Source organism: Siphateles boraxobius, unplaced genomic scaffold (genome assembly GCF_051911475.1).
Source record: "Siphateles boraxobius isolate OS27281-9 unplaced genomic scaffold, OSU_SipBor_1 8, whole genome shotgun sequence".
Taxonomy (NCBI): Eukaryota; Metazoa; Chordata; class Actinopteri; order Cypriniformes; family Leuciscidae; genus Siphateles; species Siphateles boraxobius.
In genome coordinates this window covers 14,423,187-14,448,685 of record NW_027509208.1, presented here as the reverse complement: position 1 = coordinate 14,448,685, position 25,499 = coordinate 14,423,187, and the positions used below count along the sequence as shown (strand labels likewise).

The 25,499-nt window shown below is 40.1% G+C and overlaps 1 protein-coding gene across 2 annotated transcripts; it reads left to right on the top strand.

Annotated features, from left to right (window-relative positions):
• The first annotated feature begins 730 nt into the window (after positions 1-730).
• On the top strand, positions 731-24,259 carry kctd1 (potassium channel tetramerization domain containing 1). Of its 2 annotated transcripts, none has more exons than XM_077219561.1 (5): positions 731-865; positions 17,792-17,982; positions 20,358-20,502; positions 20,785-21,090; positions 23,285-24,259. In XM_077219561.1, the coding sequence occupies exons 1-5, from the start codon at positions 857-859 to the stop codon at positions 23,447-23,449; spliced, it is 816 nt and encodes a 271-aa protein (XP_077075676.1). In that variant the 5' UTR covers positions 731-856; the 3' UTR covers positions 23,450-24,259. The 2 variants fall into 2 exon arrangements, with proteins under 2 accessions (XP_077075676.1, XP_077075675.1); XM_077219560.1 differs by lacking the exon at positions 731-865 and adding an exon at positions 10,348-11,888.
• The last annotated feature ends 1,240 nt before the right edge of the window (positions 24,260-25,499 follow it).

Genomic DNA, 25,499 nt, shown 5'->3' with positions numbered 1-25,499 from the left:
CGAGTCACACCAAAACTGGTGAGCAAAAAAACAAAACAAAAAAACACTTTGGTTCACAGTTCATATTTTGCACAAAAATGATATGCAGAGTTCACATTTTAAACAATGAATCTCCATGACCTTTCCAGTTAGATGAAACGGATAAGGATTTTGCAATGTTTTAATGTTCTAATGTTTTAGAGCTAAGCAAAATGAGGTAAAAAATTTAAATAAATAAATACTATAATACTAAAAAAATGTATTTTTTTTAAAGATTTGGTTAATTTCCACAACGTTTCTATATACCAATTTGAACAGGTTTTGCATAGTCGTGATATAGGTTTCAATCTGTGTAATGGCCCTCTCCCCCTCTGTGAGCGCGCACTCACCATCCATTTGCAGGAAGCGCCTACGGCAGCGTTCCATCAAAACTAATCATAACCATTCAAATCTGCCTTGCCTCCCCGCTGCAAGATGTAGGAAGGAGGACGACTGTTTTACGCAGAAAAATCACCAGACCCCCCTTTTACATCCTAGAACAAGAGAAACTGCACATTTATGTGTGTTACAACTAGCTCATTCTTGTGATCGGTTAATTCACTAGTTTTTCTGAAGTGAGCAGAGATCTGCAGGGGCGTTTGTTTGAGAGCGCGGTCTCTCTCTCTCTCTCTCTCTCTCTCTCTCTCTCTCTCTCTCTCTCTCTCTCTCTCTCTCTCTCTCTCTCTCTCTCTATCCGGGTCTGGCCCAGAGGGGTTGTGAAACCCCTGGAGCGACTCTCTGTGAATTCAGCTTCAGCTGGGCTCCATTCCTCAGCGCTTGAGCAAGGGGCGCGGACAGGAGCCCAAACACGGAGAGGTGACACGTCGCTGGATGTCCCATGTTCCAGGTGAGTAGCGCCAGATTGGGCTTTGTGGGTTTTTTCTACAGAGAGAGGCAGTGGGTCTTCAGAGCGCAGCTGCATGTACGCATGTGCCAGAGGATGAGCGCGTTTGGGACGAAAAAAAATATTTATCCTCTCCCAGTTTACATCCTGTCACTTCCCGATATGTGTAATGGCAGCGCAAAAAGACACCTGAAGCAGTTTACGTTGTCACATGTAAAACTGTTCTGTAGCGTAGCCTCGAATAATTGACTGATATTGTAATGGCGTCCTCGATTAGGTTTCGCTATGTGAAGTCGCAAGCTCTCTAAATGAGAGGCGATTGTGGAAAGCGACTATGAAAGTCTTTCTTTAACACAGCGGCTGCTTTTATATTCCCACTATAAGGGCTTGAGGTTGTCAAACGGCAGGCTTGATCGCAACTACAGTGCGTTTTTACGCATTTGCTTCACTTTTGAATGTGGCTGGGGATGTTTTGTTGTTTATTTGTGTTTAGCGGCGATTGCTATTTTTAACCGCGATGTTTAAAGTCGAGCATTCCTTCATTCTCATCTTGTAGCCGAATACCATGCAGCTGCTGCACGCTCAGAGCGCGAGCGAGAGGAACAAGACGCACGTGCGCATGTTACAATGGAATCGCCTTTTAAGTGCATTGATTGACGCATGATTCACTTTAAATATATTCTCAGACCGGTGTATCGTATCTTATAAGTTGTGTTCTGTTGGCTTACAGCTGTGATGCCACATGCTCCTTGCTCGTTGAATTGGCATTTGTTGCCCAAGTGGATGTGTGTGGTACTGTCACCTGATATTTCAGTCTAGATATAGGGTCTAATTAGGTTACCTGGCCAAGGGTTGTCATCAAAACGGGCATAGTGTGCAGTAGAGGGGGTATCTATCTATTCATCCACCCATCCAACCATTTATCTATCTATCTATCAGTCTGTCTATCTGTCTGTCAGAGCAACAATATACATGCCGATGAAGAAAAAACTAACCCTGAGATTGAATTTATTGTTCACAACATGATTGGTCGGCTTTTATTAACTTATGGAACATCCAAAACAATGTGTGGTGGGTATGGAGCGAATAATGTGCCATAATTAAACAAACAAATACAGCATTTTGCAAACAAACTTGATCTGCTTTGCAAAGGAAAAATCGACTCGCAAACAAACATAAAGCAATGTTCAAGTACAAAGGTCAATTTGTGCGAAAATGCAGTGGGGTAACAAATATGTATTGTGTTTTGCAAATATAAATAAATGAGCCTATACAATATTTCACAAATAAATACAAACCATCTTACAAATTGCATGTAACCTTTGAACAAATACCAAATCTAGTGCATACTAATGCATATCTGTCTGTTTTGATTGTGAGACACTTGGCTTTTTATGAGATCTCTCGGCTCGATTTTCTCACAAATGTGTCCAGGCAGATTTTCTTACAAATGCGTCCAGGCAGATTTTCTTACAAATGCGTCCAGGCAGATTTTCTCACAAATGCAGTTGAGCAACTTCCTCTTCTAAAACAGTAGATGGCGCTAAGATACGGGATTAATTTAGCGCTAGTCTCCCGGGAGAAGCACTGATTTGAAACGCGCTTGCTTTTGCCCCATCTGGGGAAAATGAGTGGTGAACAGGTGAGTTTCTATCTTACTGTATCTATAATTTAGCTTTTTGAGGTTTTCTTTTGCAAAATGTAATTACATATCTAGACAGAAATCCACATTAGTACTAATGGCGCTTTTCCACTGCATAGTACGGTACGGTTCGGTTCGGTACTGCACGGCACGCTTTGGCGCTTTTCCACTGCATGGTACGGTACGGCTCGGCTCGGTACGGCTCACTTGTGGCGCTTTTCCACTGCATGGTACAGTACGGTACGGCTCGCTTTAAATGGTACCACCTCTGTTGAGGTTCCAAGCGTACCGTACCGATACTAAAATGTGACGTGGAAGCACTGTAGATCACTGATTGGTCAGACAGACAGAATCGTCACTACCAGCGTCATTGTATTTGCGAGACATCAAACCCGCTAGATTTAAATAGCCAGTAACAGCCACCGCTGTAGCACCTGTTTTAAAACTACTTGCTTGAAGAAAAAAAACTTCCAAAAAAGAAATGGCTGAATCGTGGTCAGTGGACGAGAAGTGCAGACGTTCCTCTTCTTGGTTGCCGAGGAGCGGATAAACTATAACGATCAGTCATAATCCCACCCACTTTGAAGTGGTACTAACTGCAGTGGAAAAGCAGCCGAGCTAAAGCGAATCGAGCCGTGCCGAGCCGAGTCGTACCACGCAGTGGAAAAGCGAAGCGAGCCGAACCATGCTGCGCCGAGCCGAACCGTACTGAGCCGTACCATGCAGTGGAAAAGCGCCATTAGCAGCACTTCACTCTAGGATAGAGGAATCTATAAACTGAAAGCTTTGCCATCATAATGTTTTTACATTTTTCCTATCGGACGCTTGCGAAATGACTAAATTATTGATTGTGTCTACACTGAACAAGTCTATTTCTTTCATTCTCCATAAATTAATGAGAACATTTAATTTAATCGAAAGGAGGGTTTCATTTGTCTGTCCAAAATAATTTGGGCACTGGATATGTCAAGGGCAAGTTAAGAAACAATTGTATATTGTTTGTTTTGTTCATTCATCTTTTTATTACATTAACAGTTAAGCTGACTGAATTCCAACTAAATAAATAAATAAGTGGTACCCTCCTTTCAATTAAATTAAATGTTCTCATTGGAGAACTTATATGGAGAACAAAAGAAATAGACGCGTTCAGTAAATGTAACGTTTTTACAAAAATGTAAAAAAGCAAAATATGATGGCAGAGCTTTCAGCTTCCTCTATCCTAGAGAGAGTGAAGTGCTAATGTGGATTTATGTCTATATATGTAATAACATTTTGCAAAAGAAAACCTCAAAAAGCTAAATTATAGATACAGTAAGATAGAAACTCACCTGTTCACCACTCATTTTCCTCAGATGGGGCAAAAGCAAGCGCGTTTCAAATCAGTGCTTCTCCCGGGAGACTAGCGCTAAATTAATCCCCTATCTTAGCGCCATCTACTTTAGAAGAGGAAGTTGCTCAACTACATTTGTGAGAAAATCTGCCTGGACGCATTTGTGAGAAAATCTGCCTGGACGCATTTGTGAGAAAATCTGCCTGGACACATTTGTGAGAAAATCGAGCTGAGAGATCTCATAAAAAGCCAAGTATCTCACAATCAAAACAGACAGATATGCATTAGTATGCACTAGATTTGGTATTTGTTCAAATGTTACATGCAATTTGTAGGATGGTTTGTATTTATTTGTGAAATATTGTCTAGGCTCATTTATTTATATTTGCAAAACACAATACATATTTGTTACTCCACTGCATTTCCGCACAAATTGATCTTTGTACTTGAACATTGCTTTCTGTTTGTTTGCGAGTCGAGTTTTCCTTTGCAAAGCAGATCGAGTTTGTTTGCGAGTCGAGTTTTCCTTTGCAAAGCAGATCGAGTTTGTTTGCGAGTCGAGTTTTCCTTTGCAAAGCAGATCGAGTTTGTTTGCAAAATGCTGTATTTGTTTGTTTAATTATGGCACATAATTCACTCCATAGTGCTGGGCTAAATGCACTTTCTGTATGTCCGTAGCCTACATATGATGGTATTTTGACCAGCTAAAAACCTGTGAAGAGCTTATTAAATGTGTAAATGAGTCAAAACACGCACACAAACGAAGATCTGCTGCGAGGAGACACGGATCTGATGCCTGTACCGAACTGTGATGAGCAACATCATGACTACGACAATAAAAAACAGGTATGCTTGACCATTCTGTCCTTTTTAGGGTCCCATTTTTGGTTCGTTTACATATCTTTGGTGTGTATTGCCTTCATATTTAATTCGATTTCGAACCGTAGCAGAGTTTGTTTGAAAGTGGACCGAGATCCATCTTTTCAGCATCTCGGTCCGCTTGTTTGATGTGCACCAGGATATAGATGGCAGCGTTCACACTTATTCAAATGAACCACGCTAACAGAGCACTCGCACCAGGGTTCGTCTTAATCGAACCAAACATGTCAAGTGTGAAAAAACCCTTAGATTATTAAAAATGTTTTTCACAGTAAGAAAAAAGCCGTTATTTTAAGAACTGTTCACTAAAAGGTTCTTTGGGGAGCCGAAATTTGATCCTACGTGGTATCACTGCAAAACATGCCTTTTGAAACTTTCCCCTGGTTTCACAGACAAGGCTTAACCTAGTCTCAGACTAAATTGCACGTTTGAGCTGTTTTAACTGAAAGCAACTTGCACTGACATATCTTTAAATTTGTCAGTGCCATTGTTTTTTCTCGATGCACACCAATAATGTTTTTTCTAAGGAAAGTTTATAAAAGCTACTTGTCCTAATTAAACTAAGGCCTAATCCTGGCTTAATCTCTAAGCCCAGTCTGTGAAACCAGGCCCTTGTGTGGTGAAATTGCGCATATAGCCAGATTTGACCTGTAGAAATGAAGGTTGCTGCTTTCCTGAGAAAGCTTTGCATGGACAGAATCGGCATGTGGACGCCACAGCCTCATCTGTTAAATCTGGTATAGGAATCTTGTATAACTGTAGGGGATCATAAAGTACAAATGTAATTGGTCTCGTAGAGAACACAAGCATTCCTGTACAGAACACCATCACCCACTAAAAACGCACACAATGGATCGCACGCAGCGAGCTGAATTGCTGCCCACGGACAGGGCAGAGTTGCTGAGTTTTCTGACTCATTCTTGTAGAATATTCAACATGTTAATTTGAGCTTGGAATCACCTCAAACACCGGTTGCTAATCCTCAGTCTGTCTTCAGCGCTTCTCCGACACATCCATACTTTAAATATGCACCCATAAATATGGATAAGATTAAGAGCTGGATGTCATGCAAGTATTTCCATCTTTCTGTCTCTCTCTCTGAGTCCCCTGTGCCACAAACATGTGAAATCAACTGTAGCCTAATGGTCAGACTTAAACGGGAACTAGCCAGCACCAGGGTTACTATCATTAACTAAAGCTACTGAAACCATGACAAAACATAACAAAATAAAAGTCAACTGAAAAATAAATATATACCATTTTTAAAAAAATACACTTATTTTAGTTCACCTATAGTTGCCAAAGCAACATTTCTCATATGCATTTAACTTGAAGTAAAATAACTATAACATAAATAGATAAAATGAATTAAAAAAAAAAAAAAAAAAAATATATATATATATATATATATATATATATATATATATGTGTGTGTGTGTGTGTGTGTGTATATATATATATATATATATATATATATATATATATATATATATATATATACACATATATACATACATATATACATATATACATATTCAACAGTCTGTGTGCTAGACACATGTTATTATCATTTATATACTCTGTAACAGTCAGTGTATTATTGAAGCAGCGGTCAGAGAGGACTGTCATGTACTACAGGTGCTCGATTTGATTTCCATCTCTCCCACACCGGATGGCTCGCCACATTGGTGTGCTCAAAGATGGTTTCTCTCTCTCTCCGAGCCGTACATACCCAGACACACACTCGCACATTCTGTAGTTACTCTTTTTTTGTCAGCCTCGGGCTCTGGCAGTAAGTTCAGCTATATCGCACCTTGGTGTTCCTCTCTCTCGCTCGCTTTCATTCTCTCCCAAGCCTCGGAGGTAGAGGCGATTTGTGATGCTGCGCTCACACTGTTTTTTAAAAAGTGCTTCCTCTGAACTTCTCTATCTCTTCAGATTAGTCAGGGAACAAATTACCTGCCTGCACATAAAAAGCCCCTCTCCAATCCTCCGCACAGCCATGTAACGAGCCTGATCTCCCTTTTGAAGAGTGGGCATGTTATTTTCCCTCTCGCCTGCAGGCTACCCTGCCATGCAAATGATTATGAAATTAAATTTAAAACTATACATGTATTCAGCCTCTCTCTTATCGCTATCTGCACAAAGCGCATACAAATCAGGCTGGGATCAGGGCCCCGGCTCAGGACTGCACTTTAAAGCTTTGCTAATTGCTAATTGGGTATCTAGGTGTGAAATGGGCTCTGCTAACGAGAATTTAAAATGTGGAAAGGAGGGTTTCTTTTTTTTCTTTTTTTCTGTTCTGCTCTCACTCTCTTTCTCTCTCCTTCTCTTTCCTTTGAGAGCTGTCAGAGCTGTTTCTGGTGACATGCCTGTGGGCAGGAATGACAGAATGAGACAAAAGAAGAGAGGTCTCTCATTTCAAAATGGAGGCTCATCCTCACATAGGGATATATGTGTGCTGTGCGGAGGAGAGAAATGAGATACGGGTCCAACGTTACCTCGGCCGTGCGAAAAGAGGGCCAGTAGTTAAATGATTAAGGATTCGGGCTTCTAACAAAGGCTGTTGGTTGAGTTCTAGCGGAGGGTTAACCCGAGGACTTGAGTTACAGAGATCACCGTCCTGTTATATTGGCATTATGGCCTCGGGCGAGGGACTTTATGCCGGGTTTCTCCCAAGGAACTGTGAACCTTGGGAACTTTGGCGCTGCACATTTGAGGTCTTTCGACACACCTCTTTCAGGTGATGGAGCTCTCTAATAATGAGCAGAGATTTGAATATGGAGTGTTAGATGAGGTAGACGTCTTAATGTTTTATGCTGGAGGGTTCCTGGAGCAGATCACTGCTAAAAGTGCGAAAAGCCCAAAAATGTGTGTTGCTTATAGCAAGTGATTAAAACTAACTACAAAACTGAATTCTGATTTTGCAAGACTGCTCATTGTCATTGTTTATTCTCAAAGTTCTATTCGTGGTACTTGCAATGACATGATTTTTTCCCCCCTTTGAAATCTATGAATTAATTTTATGCACTTAATTTAAAAAGAAGAAAATACAATTCAGACATACAATCATGACTTGAATATGTAGCCTAATGTATTAAAATATAATAAAGTAATTGTTTTGGGGGGAGGGAAGGCAAAAAAGAAAAGAAAACACCTCATGAGGCTCATTTTTGAGTATAATCACGTGGTGCAAACTAGCAGGGAAAAATAAAACAGGAAATCATATCATAGAAAGGACCCCTCTTTATATATATATATATATATATATATATATATATATATATATATATATATATATACTTTTTACTTTATAAAATATTTAAAAATTAGTTTTACATATTTAAATATATATTATATTGTATTATATAAATATATTATATTCAAGGTCTAAGGAAAATGTAAGTAGTTTTACTTTTATTGTTTTACTTTGTTACGCCACATTACACATTAGAGTCATTACTTAAATTTTCTTTTAAAATAACGTGAACACTTTTTTTAAACCATCATAGACACTCTTATTTGCTACTGACCCATATCTTTTCCTTAAAGAAATGTTCACATGACTATGGAAAGACTCTGACCGTATAAAGTTAATGAGTCAGATGATCGCTGTTGATTTGCTGATGGATGATTGGAGCTTTTTTTCATCCCTCCTCTAGCTTTGAGCCCTACTGAGCTCTAAAATCCGCTTCCTCATGCGTTGCCTCTCTCGGAGGCACAGCGCCGGAGACAAACATCTGCCTTATTCTCCAGAGCCAAACCTCAGCTCTGTGCTGTTCATACTCAGACAGCGGTTGCCTCGGGGTTCTCACGACACACACACTAACACAGGGGAGAGGAGAGAGGCGTGAATGTAGACGCACTTAGAAATGTGTTCTTGATCAAGGTCACTCATATAGGATGATCTTGTATTAGTCTAATGACTCAAATGAAAACTGACATATTTTGCCATATAAATTGTATTTGGAGATTAACAGGGCCAAAAGCAATTTCATCCGGGGTACACTAGAATCATTCATACATAAAAATAAATGTATAATCGAGTGAGCCCCGATATAAGCTATGATGCATTTCAGAGGGCCTCTGTTTACATTACAATAGCCTCTATTGCTATACAGACTATAAGAGAGGAAAATGAAAATCTGCTCCAACCTGAGAAAGTCTGCAGTGAGTTCCAGCTGAGATGCATTTGCAAATCACACATTCATGTATATCAGAACAGCAGAAGTTAAATGCAGTCCACTCACACTGTCACATCAGTAGCAAGTCATTTGAAAAACTGTAGGTGAGGTCAGAAAAAATTAAAATTGTCTTCAATCATTCACTATAATCCGTTTCTTGATTTTGTGGAACACAAAAGGCAACATTTGGAATAATATTCACTCTTTTCCATATAGTGACAATAAATGCGGACTGGAGATTTGAAGCTTCAAAGAGGATGCAAAAGAACCATAAAAGAGCCATAATGACCATTTAAGTGCTATACTGCAAGATGAGCTCAGCTGGTAGCCACGTTGACTGGATCATTGATGCAATGAGTTGATCTGAATCAGAATTGACTCTGTGTTGTAAACGGCATCAGCTGGTTCATTGAAATGTCGCCTTAAAATAATGATTGGTTCACAAACCAGGCATAATTCATTCTCTCAAAATGGATCTCAAGATTTTCAGTAAACTTAGATTGTCTTTTTCTGGTATTTTATTACTTCTAAAGACTTTAAAGATGTGTATGTGTAACCGGCCCTACTCGACATGCTCCGAGCGGGATGTGTCCGGCGTGGGAGCTGGGCACGCCAACAAGGACGCTAAAGACTGCAGCCTGTAGCGCGCCTGTTGAGGCCAGGAGAGTGAGGTTTACATGCACACCTCTTACTGGCCCTAGGTTTTATGACCATTTTCATGATACATTTATGGTGCTAAATTATGTGTAGCTTGACAGTCCCAGTCCTCATTCACTTTCATTAAATTGCAAAAAGTGTGCAGGAGGGTATATTATTTGAGATAATATGGGGTTTGGAGTGAGAAATAAGTTATGACACCCTTTTATGTGCAGTTTCACATGTTTAGAGTAGGGGTTTTCTGCCTACTGGCCATCATTGCATACACAGATCCGTGGCTTGCACTTTATGCTGTGTCGAAATCATTCTTACCATGCACAGAAATATCAATTAGCTCACCACACCTTCATCTCTCTCTCTCTCCCTCCCATCTGTCACATTCTCTCTTCCTCTCACACATACACAAAAGGCTGTATACACACTCGAAAGTATATGGATGGCCTCAGGGTTAGACATGATCACAGCTGCTACTGGAAACTCCCAAATCAAGTCAGCCTGCCTCAGCTACATAGCCCTTTAATAATTAGCAGGTGTGTGTCTGTGTGGGTGTATTAAAGACATAATTTACTGCTTAATTCAGCCGCAGTCCAATACAGAGTATAGGTGACCGTTTGCTTCTTTCTCTCGCTTTATCTCTCCATCCAAGTTGGAGAGTGTGTTTTAATTGTTGGCCAATCTATAGATCCCTTTCCCTGCACCTTTAAGAGCGCGTGCCTGTTCTCGTAGCTGAAGGTCACTAAAACGCACAAAAAGCTCTCAGCTCTGCGGTCCAATATAGCGCATGCGCAGTGCCTCGGGACTCATACACTGTCAGACTGCAATATGGCGAGAATGCCTGGCAGCGGGGACCAGTGCTGTAGAGATGATGAACCGGACCCGATGTCGGGGGATCGGGAGAGAGACGGAGGCTCGGGCGAGGAAGAAGAGGAAGAGATTCAGGAGATCCAGATCACAGGGGAAGAGGGAGAAGTGTCAGAAGAAGAAGCCGAGTTAGAGTGGGAGGAGTGCGGGGAGCCTGACAGCTGCGCTGCTGCCGTGGAAACCGGGGAAGCGGTCCTTATGCGGAATACGGACCAGCTCGAGTCGGCGGCTGGGGACCCGCTTTTCGCCGCTTTGGACTCGGGACCCGAGGGAGACATGCACCGCTCCAGGCTCAGCGAGAACACACGCTTGGCCACGCGGTACGCGGTGCGAATCTTCCGGGAATACCTGATGGAGAAGGCGCAAAGTACGGACTTTGAGAGCATGGACAAACACGCGCTATGCAAAGTGCTGCGCTCGTTCTACGCGGAGGCGCGCTCCAAAAGCGGACAGCTGTACAGCAAGTCTTCCCTCATCAGCATCCGGAGCTCGCTCAACCGGTACCTGAACGAGCCCCCCTTTTGCCGCACGCTCGACCTCACCAAGGACCCCGAGCTGCGCAGCGCCAACCTCGCGCTCGCTGCGGTCATACGCAAGCTGGAGGAGCAGGGCGCCGGTCCCGTGGTGCAGAAGCAAGCCATCACGCGCTCCGACCTGAGGAAACTCTACACGTCGGCCGTGTTCAGCGCCAGCTCGCCGTTCGGGCTGCTCAACAAAGTGTGGTTCGAGACTTGCATGTACTTCTGCACGAGGGGGCGGGAGAACCAGCGCGAGCTCGAAGAGGACTCTTTCGGGCTGGCCGTGGACGAGGACGGACGGAAGTTTGTGTACTTCAAAGCACTCGGGCCGTACCATAAGTCTCGTTCCGCCTCCTGGTCGAAAAAAAGATCCGACACGGACGATGACAATCTTCCCCGCATGTACGAGACCGCCACGGAGTTTTGTCCCTACGCGAGCTTCGTAAAGTACATTACGAAGCGCAATCCTCTCTGCAAGGCTTTTTTCCAGCGCCCACGGGATCACTGCAGCGAGACCGACACGACCTGGTACGAGAATAAAGCTATCGGCAAGAACCTGCTGGGCACGAGAATGCAGATGCTGTCGCGGGCCGCCAAACTGTCAAAGACCTACACCAACCACTGCATCGGCGCCGTCTCCATAGCAACGCTTAACGGCATTGCGGGCATCGGGTCAAAGTTAGCGCCTCTCCACGTGTCCCCGGAAACGGTCAACAACGGAGCGCACCTGCAGCACGCGCTGCACTGCGAGGACGAGGCCGAGCTCAAACCGCAGAAGGTGATCAAACGCTCGCGGACGCTCGTCTATCCAGTTAGCGTTTCGGGACCTGGGGCATCGCCGAAAAGACTCTGCGCGCGCGCCGCCGTGGAGCGCGCGGACACTCCAACGGTAACCGCGCTAGTCTCCTCTCATTGCGAACTCAACGGAGAAAGCCCTCATATGCTCCCCTCACAGGTAACAGCGATTTCATGTCTTTAGCACATAGGTATAACACAGACAAAACGCTTTTGCCGCGTAACACGGTCTTAGAACAGCGCTAAACAATTTAGGACCAGTTTTACTTGCGGCACTGTTGTCTGTCAATCACATGAGTCAGAGGACAATTGTTTTTCACACCAAGTTTATTTATGCAAATGAACGCATTAAAGCAACAACAGTGGGATGTTCAATTTGACTCATATGTGTGTCATTTTGCATGGAACATTTATCAGCTAATCCCAGATTTACTACATTATAATGTCAATTTTCTTATGATGTTGTACTGTATATTAGCCTAACCAGGGCTGTCTTCTGAAAGAGTGCTAACGTTATATCTGTCAGAAACTTTTACTCACCCTGAAGTTGTCCCAAACCTGTATGAGTTTCTTTGTTCTCACAAAAGCAGATGTTTTGAAGATTGTTTGTAGTTGTGGGGCATCATTGACTTCCATAGTATGGAGAGGAAAAAAATACAATGGAAGTCAACGGAACAATGTATTGTTCAGCAGAACAAAACACAGGTTTGTGACAGCTTGAGGGTGAGTAAATGATTACAGAATTAAACTTTTTGGGTGAACTAGCCTATCCCTTTAACTTTAAATTCTGCCACTGCTCCCAAATAATTCACTAAGTATATGCAAATATATATTTTTTATTCACATCTGCATCACATTTATTCGGCATCAAATCTGCCAGTGGCGGTCCATTTGGGAATGTGATTAAGATTGATTTCTTTATATGTTGGTGAATATTTATTATTATGCTTTGTAAGTAGGCTGCACTAAAACAGGCACATGCTTTCTTCAGCCTTCAGCGTGAAAGTGAGTGTGAAAAATAAAAGCATTTGTTGCCTGCAGAGGAATGAGCTAATAACGCACCTGTGCAGGGCTCTAGTAAAAAACAATGACTCCTAAATATAATACCTGAGATGAGTTGTTTGTAGTGTGTTCTTCAGCTGCATTACATTATATTAATGATCGGGATTAAACAGCCACACTACCTGTACCACACTAAAATATTAATCCTCAGGAGTTTATACCTGTACTTTTTTTTAGTGCAACTTCGGCTATATTGTCATTATGAATGTTCAAGGATTTGCTGCTGTTTTTTTTTTTCTGTTTCAAGTCGCCATGCACTAAAATCGCAGCATGTATTTGTCTTTAAAAAAAGGTTTGGGGTAAATATTTATTAGCGACCCCTAGAGGGGGAGGAGAGTGTTGGAAAAAAGCATCCTGGGAAAAAAAGGCCTTGTAAATTATGACACTCTGTAATTTCACATTCACATCCAATTATATCCTGTTCCCTCCTTGCTAATTAACTGATGTAAAATGAGTCTTTGCTGTTTTCTTTCATATCTTCTTTAGTTCTTGCTGTACATGCTGAGATGTGGGTGAGATGAGTTAACAGGACAGCGTTTGGGTCAGAGACTTTGAAACTTTGAGAAACTTTTTACCTCATGCATCCATTGAGTCATATGCATTATTTTGCTCCACCATTACATTTACATGTAGACTTCCATTCAGAAATTCCAGTCTTTATGCTTCCACAAAGCTGCATTTATTTGATAAAAAATACTGCAATATTAAAATTTAAAATAACTGTCGTCTATGTGAATATCATTTATATTATGTGATTGCAAAAGTGAATTTACATTTATAAATATCTTTACTGTCACTTTTGTTCAATTTAATGCATCCTTGCTGAATAAAAGTGTTAATTTCTTTTTAAAAAAATATTTTTGACCCCTAACTTTTGAATGGTTGTGCATATTTTTGTCATGAGACTGTCTCAACTGTCTTTGTCTTTGTCTCAACTGTCATGAGAAATTTAGAAAGCTTAGCAGATCCGTACACATGATGCAATATGGTACTGCGTTATAACACTGACTACTGTTTCTGTTTTGTAGACCTCTATACAACTTAACAACCTTCTTCTGCCTCACACCAAATACTCTTTGCTCACACTCTCAAATTACAAGTAATCTACAGAAATATTCCAAAATGTGCATTTACTGGTCACCGTAAACACTGTAGAGAGCTCAGCTCTATTTAAACTCACATCTGTACTAGGAATTCATCTTCCCTGCTTGTTTATTTGGAGCAACCAAAATTCCAGAGTATATTTTCTTGAAGGGATAGTTCACCCAGAAATGAAAATTCTGTCAGCAATTACTCACCCTCATGTTGTTCCAACCCTCATATCTGCCAGCCCAGAAAAGTTAGTAAAGACATCGTTAAAATAGTCCAAGTGACTACATTGGCTCAACCTAAAGTTTATCAAGCGACGAGAAAACTTTTTGTGCGCAAAAAAAATAAAAAAAATAAGGATTTTCTTCTGTGTGAGCCTCTGAGTGAGTTCGCATAGTGTAACAGCGCAGCGTTTCTGGGTTGAACTTCAGAACGTAGGCTCAATATCAGTGCGCTGTTACACTACATCAACAGCTTAGGAGAATGACATGGAAGAGAAGAGAAGAGATGGTTGAATAACGTCGCTATTTTTGTTTTTTTGCGCACAAAAAGTATTTTCGTCGCTTGATAAACTTTTTTTATATTTTTTATTAAATAAATGCAGCCTTGGTGAGCAGAAGGTTGAGCCTTTGTAGTCACCTGGACTATTTTAACAATGTATGTACTAACTTTTCTGGGCTGGCAGATATCAATTACCTCGCAGCCTACGAAGGAGTGAGCCAGTTCTCAGATTTCATCAAAAATATCTTAATTTGTGTTCGGAAGATGAACAAAAGTCTTACTGGGTTGGAACAACATGAGGGTGAGTAATTACTGACAGAATTTTCATTTTTGGGTGAACTATCCCTTTAAGTTGGTGTCAATGTCTTTCCAATTAGCTAATGGGAGAGCTCAAACTTCTCAGGCTTCCTGCACCATCCATGACTGTGGAATAAGTTGTCTTTATTCATGTAACACTTATTTTCAATTAATGGGTTGCATTTATTTACTGCACAGTTCACCAGACTAGCTTTGTTCATAAAGGCACATATTACTTTTGTAATGCGTGCATGCGTTTGTGTGTGTGTGTGTGTGTGTGTGTGTGTGTGTGTGTGTGTGTGTAAGTTGACTGTATTTATATTGTATTTATAAAAGTCTCTGCCAAATAAATAAAGGCAAACATTTTCCAACCCATCCGTTCATTTCCTCATTGTTTACACCATGTATATAAAATTACCCAGAAAATAAAAAGGCTTTAAAAAAAATGATGCATGAGAAAATGCCTCTTTGACCCAAGTTATTCTCCCCGTAGGCATAACATTCAGCCACCATCAGAAAACTGCACCCGTTAAAACGCCCGGTTGTGCCAGAGATGTTTATCATTAGTGCTTTAATGTGCTGGCCTGGATACATGTTTACTTGCACGTTCTGTGTATTACCATTGGTTAATGCTCGTTTTTCAGGTCGCTGTATAAAGCCAGTCTGTTGAACTCATTCTCTCCGCATGTTTCATTCTGTAAGACAGTCGACTCGGATAGCATTACTCCACTCTGGGCGAAAAATGCATTGATATTGCACTAAGTACACCAGTATACTTATGTTACCGTTTACTTTTTTCTGTTTTTCATCTTTAAAGGAAATTCTGCCCATGGCTGTTTCATTGTGCCTCGGTAGAGAGTGACCATTGAGATTTAGCAAACACTTATTTCCAAGCACAAGCGGATATTATGTCAGGCGAAGCCCATGAAACGAGGCCCTACTGAGGCTAATGAGATTGTGGCTACTGTAATGATGTTTAGTGCTGACAGCGAAATCACCATTAATGTCATAATGGGTCAATTTAATTTGTTGTAACAGTTGTCAAGGTAGAAGTGATTATCTGTGTTTATGTTGTGAACCATTTAGCACTCCCATTCCACGCTCATGACACACACATTAACCAAAATTAAGAGGCTGCTTGAAATTGTTTCTGTTATTCCAGTTTAGTATTCAGAGACTGCAATAAGCAAGCCATTGAAAGGTTGATTCCCAAAAGTGTGTAAAAACTGTTGTTCTGACAATAGACAATGAGAGTTTGAGGCAAAAGAGGCTATAGGTGTGCGGGAACCTGGAATTCTCTTTGGTTTCTGCTGGTGACACTGAAATGCAAGTCAACATGAAATCAAAATTGATACCCGTTTACTTACACAGACTCCTTTTGTGTACATTAAATTGACGCATTGTATTCCAAAAAATATATATTTTGTAAAATCGGTGGTTTTAAAATAGCATTTATTTAAAAAACACAATACTTTTACTTCAGAAGGCCAAAACCTTTTACTTCAAAGTACTTCAAGTAGTTTTACTTCAAAAATCAAACTTGATTAAAGGTAATGGACTGAAAAATGTGAAAATGCATTATATCCAACTATGTTATATTAATGTATTTTTTCTCTACATTTCAATGTAAGAATACAAATGCAAAAATTAAAATTCTGTCATTAATTACTCACCCTCATGTCATTCCAAACCCTTAAGACTTTCGTTCATCTTCAGAACACAAATGAAAATCTTTTTTATGAAATCTGAGAGCTTTCTGTCCCTCCATTGACAGCCTCCGCAACTACCACTTCCAAGGCTCAAAAGGGTAGTAAAGACAACATTAAAGTAATCCATGTGTCTCATTAAATTTTATGAAGTGATGCGAGTGCTCTGTTTGTGCAAAACAATACAAAACAAACATGGTAAATTTGTAAATCACTCGCGTCGCTTTATACAATTGAGTCGAGTGAGTAACATGGATTACTTTAATGATGTCTTTACTACCTTTTTAAAATTCATTACATTTATATAGTGCTTTTATGGGTACTCAAAGCACTTTACATAATGCGGGGAATCTCCTCAACCACCACCAATTTGCAGCATCCACCTGGATGATGCGACGGCAGCTATAGTGGGCCAGAACACAAACCACACACCGGCTTATTGGTGGAGAGCGATGAAGCATATCAATATATATGGGGATGATTAGGAGGCCAATGGGCAAATTTGGCCAGGATGCCGGGGTTAGACCCTTACTCTTTCCAGGACATCGTGGGATTTTTAATGACCATAGAGAGTCAGGACCTCTGTTTAACGTCTCACCCGGAGGGCGGTGCATGTTACAGTATAGTGTCCCCATCACTATACATGGGCGTTAGGACCCACACAGACCACAGGGTGAGCGCCCCCTACTGGCCTCACTAACAATTCTTCTGGCAGCAACCTGGTTTTTGGGACTTGGAAGTGGTTGTTGCATAGCTGTCAATGGAGGGACAGAAAGCTGTCAGATTTCATTAAAACGGTATTAAATTGTGTTCTGAATGTCGGGTTTGGAACGACATGAAGGTGAGTAATTAATGACAGAATTTTCATTTTTAGGTGAACGATCCCTTTCAAAGAAAAAGATTATTTAATGTTTAATTATTTGATGTTTTAATTTCCTTTTTTCTGCCCTCTTGTGATATGACACAGCGGGCGGAAAAAAAGGTCTCCACAAGCCAACTTTGGCCCGTGGGCCCTTATTTTGGCATATCTGCTTTAAACAGCCAGTAACAACTTGTTTTGGCTCTGAAATGTCTCTGAAATGTGTTACTTTTTCAACCCCTCCCTTTCAACCACCTCCATCCTGGTCCATTCAATGGGCACTTTTCATGATCCAATCAAATCTTGATTTTTAAAGTCTCTATAAAAGTATCATAGAAAGTTCATACAATTTCCTAAGAAAATATGGCTCCAAAGTTTTATTTTTCTACTTCTGGTATGTTAATGTCCACTTTTCACGATCCCGAATGCATAAATCCTTTTTTTGTTTGTTTTTTAAAGAAAGTAAGTAACCTTCTGCTACTGTATGTATATTAATCGTGAAATTGCTGCAAATTAGTGCAATCTTACCTATCTTTTTTTTATTCTCAGGAAAATCGCAGCAACAGTGTGGGCATGTCGACCCGGCCTATCTTGGCACATTCGCCGGTCTCCCCGCTGGGCACAGCTGGCATCCCCACACCTGCACAGCTCACAAAGGCCAACGCGCCAGTCCACATTGACGTAGGGGGTCACATGTATACCAGCAGCCTGGCCACATTAACCAAATACCCAGAGTCAAGGTAAATTACACACACACAGTGGCGGCTTGTCAGGGGAGGCAAGGGAGGGACAGCCTACCCAAAATTGTATGTATCCGAATGTGAATTTCTTGTTTGTAATTTCACCACTGTAAGTAAAACCCATGTGCGCTTCTTCCCCGAATGTGCCAAATCTGCGAAACGCGAGTCTAAGGGGATAGAGAAGGGAAGGGGGAGGCAAATCCATAGCCGGAGACTTGTGCCTCCGTTGGTAAAAAAAAAAATCACCATTGTGTATTTCACTTTCAGCGATTAGGAGTGTTGATAAAAGTAACATGGCAGAGGAGACTAGCTTCACTTGGTATATCAATCAATCACTGACAAGACGTAAATGACGTGATATTAGTTTGAACTGCTACAGCTGATTGAGAGTAGAGATATTGAATATTTGATCTCAAACAAATTTACTAAACTACCATTCAAACAACAGCTACACATTAAAAACGAAGGAATACCCCATGCCTATTTGGAAATAGGCTACAGCAATCAGCTTCACTAAACGGCCGAACGTGCTCTTTTAACGCGGACATTTAAAAGGACAGAAGTATGGATTTTTTGCTTCAAGTGATAGGCTAGGACCAGGTGAGTGAACTTATATTTATTTTGTCTTGATGTCTGTGTAGTTTTCTATAAACATTCATGTCTGTAAGTGACCAAAAAATCTATTTTAAAGTAGTTAAAAAATCCGAACCGCAAAAATATTGTGTGCCCCTCTATTTTAAAATCCAAAAGCCGTCACTGCACACACACAGATGCAAAACAAAAAGAGATGGACAGTGTAGTGGTATAGATGCAGGAAGGTGTTCAAATTAAAAGGTGTTCTTTTTACCCATTTGAATAACATACAATTGAACAACACTGACATCTAATGCGTTTAGCAGTCAGCCTAAAATTTCTTAAAACACATGTCATCCTCTGAACACGTCTGTTCACACACAAGTCTTTCATGATGCGTGTTTGCTCCATATGCGTGTATTTTGTGTGTATGTGTCTTGTCTGTGCTCATTAGCTCACTGACCGGTATATTTCTGCAATGCCAAAGAGCATTATTGTCTTGTAGCTGCTGACTGAGTCAAACATCAGAGCACAGGCCAAAAGGAGCCTGAAGCGCTTTGCGCCAGACTAGCATCCAATCTCATAACTGCTCACATGTCTCACATGGTTTCCGCCTCCCACTGTCCTTTACAGTGGCACAGAAATATGTCTCACACATATTGTCTCATATAGGGTCCACACAGTCTGGTATAATCTATAGGCTTTGAAAAGCCTTTATAATTGTCATATAGATGTTTCAGAGGAAGGCATTGGCATAAGTGACAGATCCATTCGCCCCTTGGCTATTTTATCACAAACAACATCAATATGACAACGCACTCATCAAAGAGAAAGGAACTGAGCGGTGGATGATGACATTTGCGTCGTCAGGAGCAATGATGGCCGCCGCCTCCAGCCATGCCCTTCATGATGCTGATGCAGGCTATGGTTTAACCAGACTGTGCTGACCGAAAGAACTGTCAAAATCCACGCTCGTGTATTTACATGAGCACACGCAGATGATGTTAGATGGTTTTTAATGAACATTTTAGCAAAGTAGTTCTCAATCTTCCAAGTACCAGCTAGTCACAACAATGTTCCCTCAGATTGTTTCAGTCAGGTATTCTGGAAACTTGACATCTCTTTAGATGCATGAAAAATGCACTACATTGGTGATTCCAATATTACTGTAGGTATGATAAATCAGTCCATTGACTGGTCTTTATAAAAAATCATTACGTATTAATTTCATCTGACAACATCTGTAGTGCATTTCACACAAACTATAGACTGTTTTTAATACACTGAAATATTATATGATTAATAAGTTATGACAACAATAAGTTTTACATTGCTATAACTTTTTATTAGTTATACAAGATTCAACTCATTTTTGAAGTCAGTTTAAGGTAATTTAAGTTGAAAAGCAACTTTAATTTCACAGTGTACTTTTATTCAGCAAAGATGCATTAAGTTGATCAAAAGTGTCAGTAAATACATTTATAATGTTATAAAAGACATTTATAATGTTCTTTTTATTCGTCTATTAATCAAAGAATCCTGAAGGAAAAAAACTATCACATTTTCCACAAAAATATTTGGCACCTTAACTGTTTTCAACTATAATAAGAAAAGTTTCTTGAGCAGCAATTCAGCATATTACAATGATTTCTGAAGGATCATGTTACTCTGAAGACTAATGATGCTGAAAACAGCATCATTTATTTTAAATTGTAATGGACGTTTTCACAAGAGAAAAACCTAGGAAAGCAAGTTGTTGTTTTGGTTACATCTAAATATTTCAATATCTGTTCGTCTCTCAGGATTGGCCGTTTGTTTGATGGCACAGAGCCGATCGTTTTGGACAGCCTGAAGCAGCATTATTTTATAGATCGGGATGGACACATGTTCCGCTACATATTAAACTTCCTCAGGACCTCAAAATTGCTCATCCCAGATGAATTTAAGGTAGGGGTTTAAATCTGATGATGCATCAAAATTGCTATATAGAGGTTTTTAAAGAGGTTATTAAAAAGTAAAGGAATAGTTCATCCAAAGGTTAATTATCACCACCACTTTGTTCTGAACCAATATGCTGTTTTTTTCATGAAACAGTGGTAAAAAGTAAAAATACTTTGAAGAATCACTACACAATAAAAATATCGTAACAGCCATAAATACAGATTGAATTTTAATGTTTAGGTGAACCGTTCCTTAAATATCAGTCTCTCTGTGCATCCGTGTGTGTAGGACTACTCTCTGCTGTACGAGGAGGCCCGATATTTCCAGCTGCAGCCTCTGCAGGCCGAGCTGGAGCGTTGGCGTTCTGAGAAGGACTCTAGGTACACATCACGCATGTGTGAGTGTGTGGTAGTGCGTGTGGCCCCCGAGCTGGGAGAGAGGATAACGCTCAGCGGCGATAAAGCCCTCATCGAGGACATCTTCCCAGAGATAGGAGACGTCATGTGCAACTCTGTCAACGCAGGCTGGAACCACGATTCCACTCACGTCATACGCTTCCCTCTAAACGGATACTGCCACCTCAACTCTGTACAGGTGTGGAACACCCTATACACGCCTGGCAATAGCATTTATTTATTTGTTTGTTCGTACATTTGTTCATTTGTTTATTTATTTATTGTTTTTTGGTTTAATTCATTTTTATGAAGCATTTATCTTTTTTGTTTTACTGTTTGAGGACTCATGAGTGTTGCAAGTTAAGAACTTTTAAGAGATAGTTCACTCAAAAATAAAAACTCTGTCATTAATTACTCACCCTCATGTCGTACCAAACCCGTAAGACTTTCGTTCATTTTCGGAACACAAATGAAGATCTTTTTGTTGAAATCTGAGTGCTTTCTGCCCTATAAATTTCCATTTAGGGTAAATTAACCATTTAAGTCATTATAAACTTTAAGTCGTTTGACATATTCTTGTATTATTTCTTTAAAAAATAACTAACCTGCTTGACTGCTTAATAATAAATGTTAAACTTTTGTCCGCCAATCAAAGTCATGCAGTGCGACCAACATGCAGGAAAAATATATAAAACTATTATATATAAATATACAAATTATATCATAAAGAGGACCCTTACATGACTGCAAATAAGTCTCTTAAAATATCTGATTATTAAAAAAAATTATCGCAAGGCAAAGTTAGTTTAGGTTGCATGTGGTATGACTGCCCAAAAGCATAATGATATTTTAAAAAGAATTTTATTCATTTGATATGTGATTGTTATATTAATAATATTTATACATACATACATACATACATACATATACTTTTACAGTATACTTTTTTCTTTTATATAATGATTAGGATATGTATACTCACATTTATCTACAGTGCAAGGAAAATTGTATTTTTTACTTGATGAAATCTGAAAATCAGCAATCAGCAAAATAGCTGATTTAGCATGAGAATCTACAAACACTGGCACACTGGCCAATAATTCATGTCAAATGAATGTACAGATAATATTTTCCTATACTGTTCTCTGTAAACAGTTTGTGTGTGTGTGTGTGTGTGTGTGTGTGTGTGTGTGTGTGTGTGTGTGTGTGTGTGTGTGTGTGTGTGTGTGTGTGTGTGTGTGTGTGTGTGTGTGTGTGTGTGTGTGTGTGTGTTTGTGTGTGTGTCTAGAGGCTGTCTAATCCTGTTTGCTTATTAAATCTTTTGGCCCCTGGCACTTGCCGTCACACTAATGGAAGCAGGAGATTGAGGAAAGCAGAGGCAGAAGACAGGAAAGAAAAATGAGAGAAAAAGAGAGTTGAAGGACAAAAGCATGATGGAAAGTCACATAGAACCGACAGACAGAAACTTTGACCTGTAAATGGTAGGTTGTGGGGGTCAAAAGACCAAGAAAGAGAAGGATGGTTGAAAACTGTAGATGGAGGGAGAGAGTCAAGGGAAATTTAGTGACGCAGCGCTGGAGAGCAAAAGAGGAAGGCACTTCCTGAAGGCACACTAATGGAATGTGATCTCACAGTTCTGTGAAGCGAAGATCTGCAGGACTGGAAGAAACGGCTCGAGAGAAAGAGTGAGGGAGAAACAGACAGACAGAAAGAAAGACGGAATAAGCAAGTGGTTTAAGTATCTCATTTGATTCAGTTGAGAGAGCTGCTGGACAGATGGTTTATAACACTTTTGCTGTGTTGTGCTTCTAACTGAAGATGGCAGTGATTCTGTGCCAGGGGTGTTCAATTAAAGGGATAGTTCACACAAACATGAAAACGCTGTCACTATTTACTTATGTCGTTCCAAACCTCTATGCTGTTGTTTTTCTCTCTGTGAAACACATAAGTAAAATCTTCACTTTTTTTTCCACACAACGGTCATTTTCAAGCTCCAAAACGATTAAAAACATCTTAGAAGTAGCTCATACAGGGGTTCATTTAATCTTAATCTCACCCATTTCTAGGGCACATTAAATTCATTTTCAACACTGATAATACTTTTGAGCAGCAGATCAGCGTATTGGAATGATTTCTGAAGCATCATGTGAGTAATGCTGCTGAAAATTCAGTTTTGAACTACAGTAAAAACAGTTACATTTTGATCAAATAAATGCAGCCTTGGTGAGTGTATGAGACTTCTTTCAAAACCATTAAAAATTGTACCGACCCCAAACTTTTGAACGGTAGTGTATATTAGTTCTTTGGATTATTGATATATGATTGATATATGGTATATTGATTATGTAAAGATAACGATTTGGTGTGTGTCTTGTCATTTTTGTCCTCATCAGGTTCTTGAGCGACTGCAGCAACGAGGCTTTGAGATTGTTGCTTCTTGTGGAGGTGGTGTGGACTCAACCCAGTTCAGTGAGTACGTTCTGAGGAGAGAGCTCAAACGAAGTCACCGTGGGGTCACGACCTCCGTCATTCGAATCAAACAGGAACAGCTGGATTAGCTGCCCGCTCTGACCAACAATAAACTGGATATGGTATTTTTAACTGAATATAAGGAAGTTTTGATTTATGTTGTAATCCTAAGAGACATTTTTTTCATTGGTACTGTCCCTAAATAAACACTTTCAAATAAGGAAAAATATTGCTTAAAAATCCCATAAGAACTGTTTCTGAACTTCTCTGGCCGAGTGATATATTTGATTCTCTTTATGAGGGTTTGTTTTAAAACTACAAGACTACCAGATTGCACTTTTTCTGGATTTGTCTTCACCGTGACAGTTGAGTGGAAGAGGCTAAACTAATGTTAGACTATATGACATCCTGTAAAGAATTTCATCTGCCATACTTATGTAATAAGTTGTTTGATGAATGATTTATGTGGCTGATCTTCAAGTGTTTCTCTCATAAATAGCATATCACACCAGAGAGGAATAGCAGTTCTAATTAGAAAAATACATGAACACATAAAGGTTATACCACAGCTGTGTGTTTCTGGAGGATCAAATAACTAGATGAACCCTCGTTGTGTCAAACACAGTAATGAAACTGAATGATCTGTAAGATTTCATTAAAAAGTATATATTTCTTTCCACCATTGTCCTTCATTCTTAACATTTTAGCAGACAAAAAAAAAGTAAGCCAGTCACAAGTATTTATCTTTTAATCTTACACACACAGACAAAGATTTTCTTTTTTAGTTTGTCAATAAATTTACAGTGTCTGGCTACACTTAAAACTGGTTTATAATCCATGAGATTAAAGTTTGAGAAGAATGTAATGTGATATTGTTAATAAAAGTTTTTTAAAAATCATCAAGACTTGTTTATTAACATCTGGAAAATATGTCTAAAATATAAAGTAGGCCTACAAGGTTTAAAGGTATGTATTTTCAATTAAAATTAAATGCAGGTATTAACTAGTCTTGTACTGGCAGGATTTCGTCTTGATTGATGGTTCGTTCGTGAATCATTCCAAGCGTAAAGGCCAAATGGCGTTCGAGTGACCGTTTCATTGGGCGTAATAATGACGGTGAATGACATCGAAGTACCGCGAGAGCGATTAGAAAGCAGACTGCTCCGTATGCTTTTGAATCGCTCTCGCGGTACTTTAATGTCGGCCTGTGCAGCGCCGGTTCAAGTCGAACAAGCCTTATGAATTAGCCTGGGGTGCGTTTCCCAAAAGCATCGTTGGCCAACTATGATCGCAATTTCCATTGAACTCTATTGGTAACGACGGAACTTGCGACCATATTTGGCTTTGGGAAACGCACCCCTGGTTGACACCAGACCATTCCGTTACTGAGAGAGTGGTCTGGAGAAAGTTCATTCACACAGCCCATTTCCAGAGGGTCGTCACCAATGGAATGCCTCTGGGCCTAATTGGATAGACCCAAAACCAATCAGTGCGATGAAGGAGATGACGCTTCAACTTCGCAACGCTATCGTCATCGTGTAAGCCCGCCTCAACGTTTGTGATTGGTGTCTCGATTTGGAAAAATTGGAAATGGGCTTGAATGGGCATCTCATTCATAAATGTGAATCTGACTATGTTCGTTCAGTTCACGAGTTGTTCACAAAAAGAAAATGGCAGCAGGAGAATTTTGAATGTAGGCCTACACAAAAAAAAAATGCAGTGCCAAATTAAGAAAAATCATTTGCTTTATTGTAATTTCTGGCTGAATAAGAGTGCAAAAGTCTTGCTTCATAACGACTTACAATCAGTGAATCACTCACAATCAAAAACATCACTTGTTGCCACCTACTCTTATGGCCACCTACTGGCGTAACTGTGTAGGCCTAACGTGCAGAAAGAGACACCGAACCATGAATAGTCTTGATGAATTCAAAAGATTCGAATCCTTGTGATGAATCACAATTCCGTCACGATCTTTTGAGATGGCCAAAAATCCGTCGAGTCTTCAGTGCGTTTGTAGCTGAAAAATCCGTCGAGTCTTCAGTGCGTTTGTAGCTGAAAAATCCGTCGAGTCTTCAGTGCGTTTGTAGCTGAAAAATCCGTCGAGTCTTCAGTGCGTTTGTAGCTGAAAAATCCGTC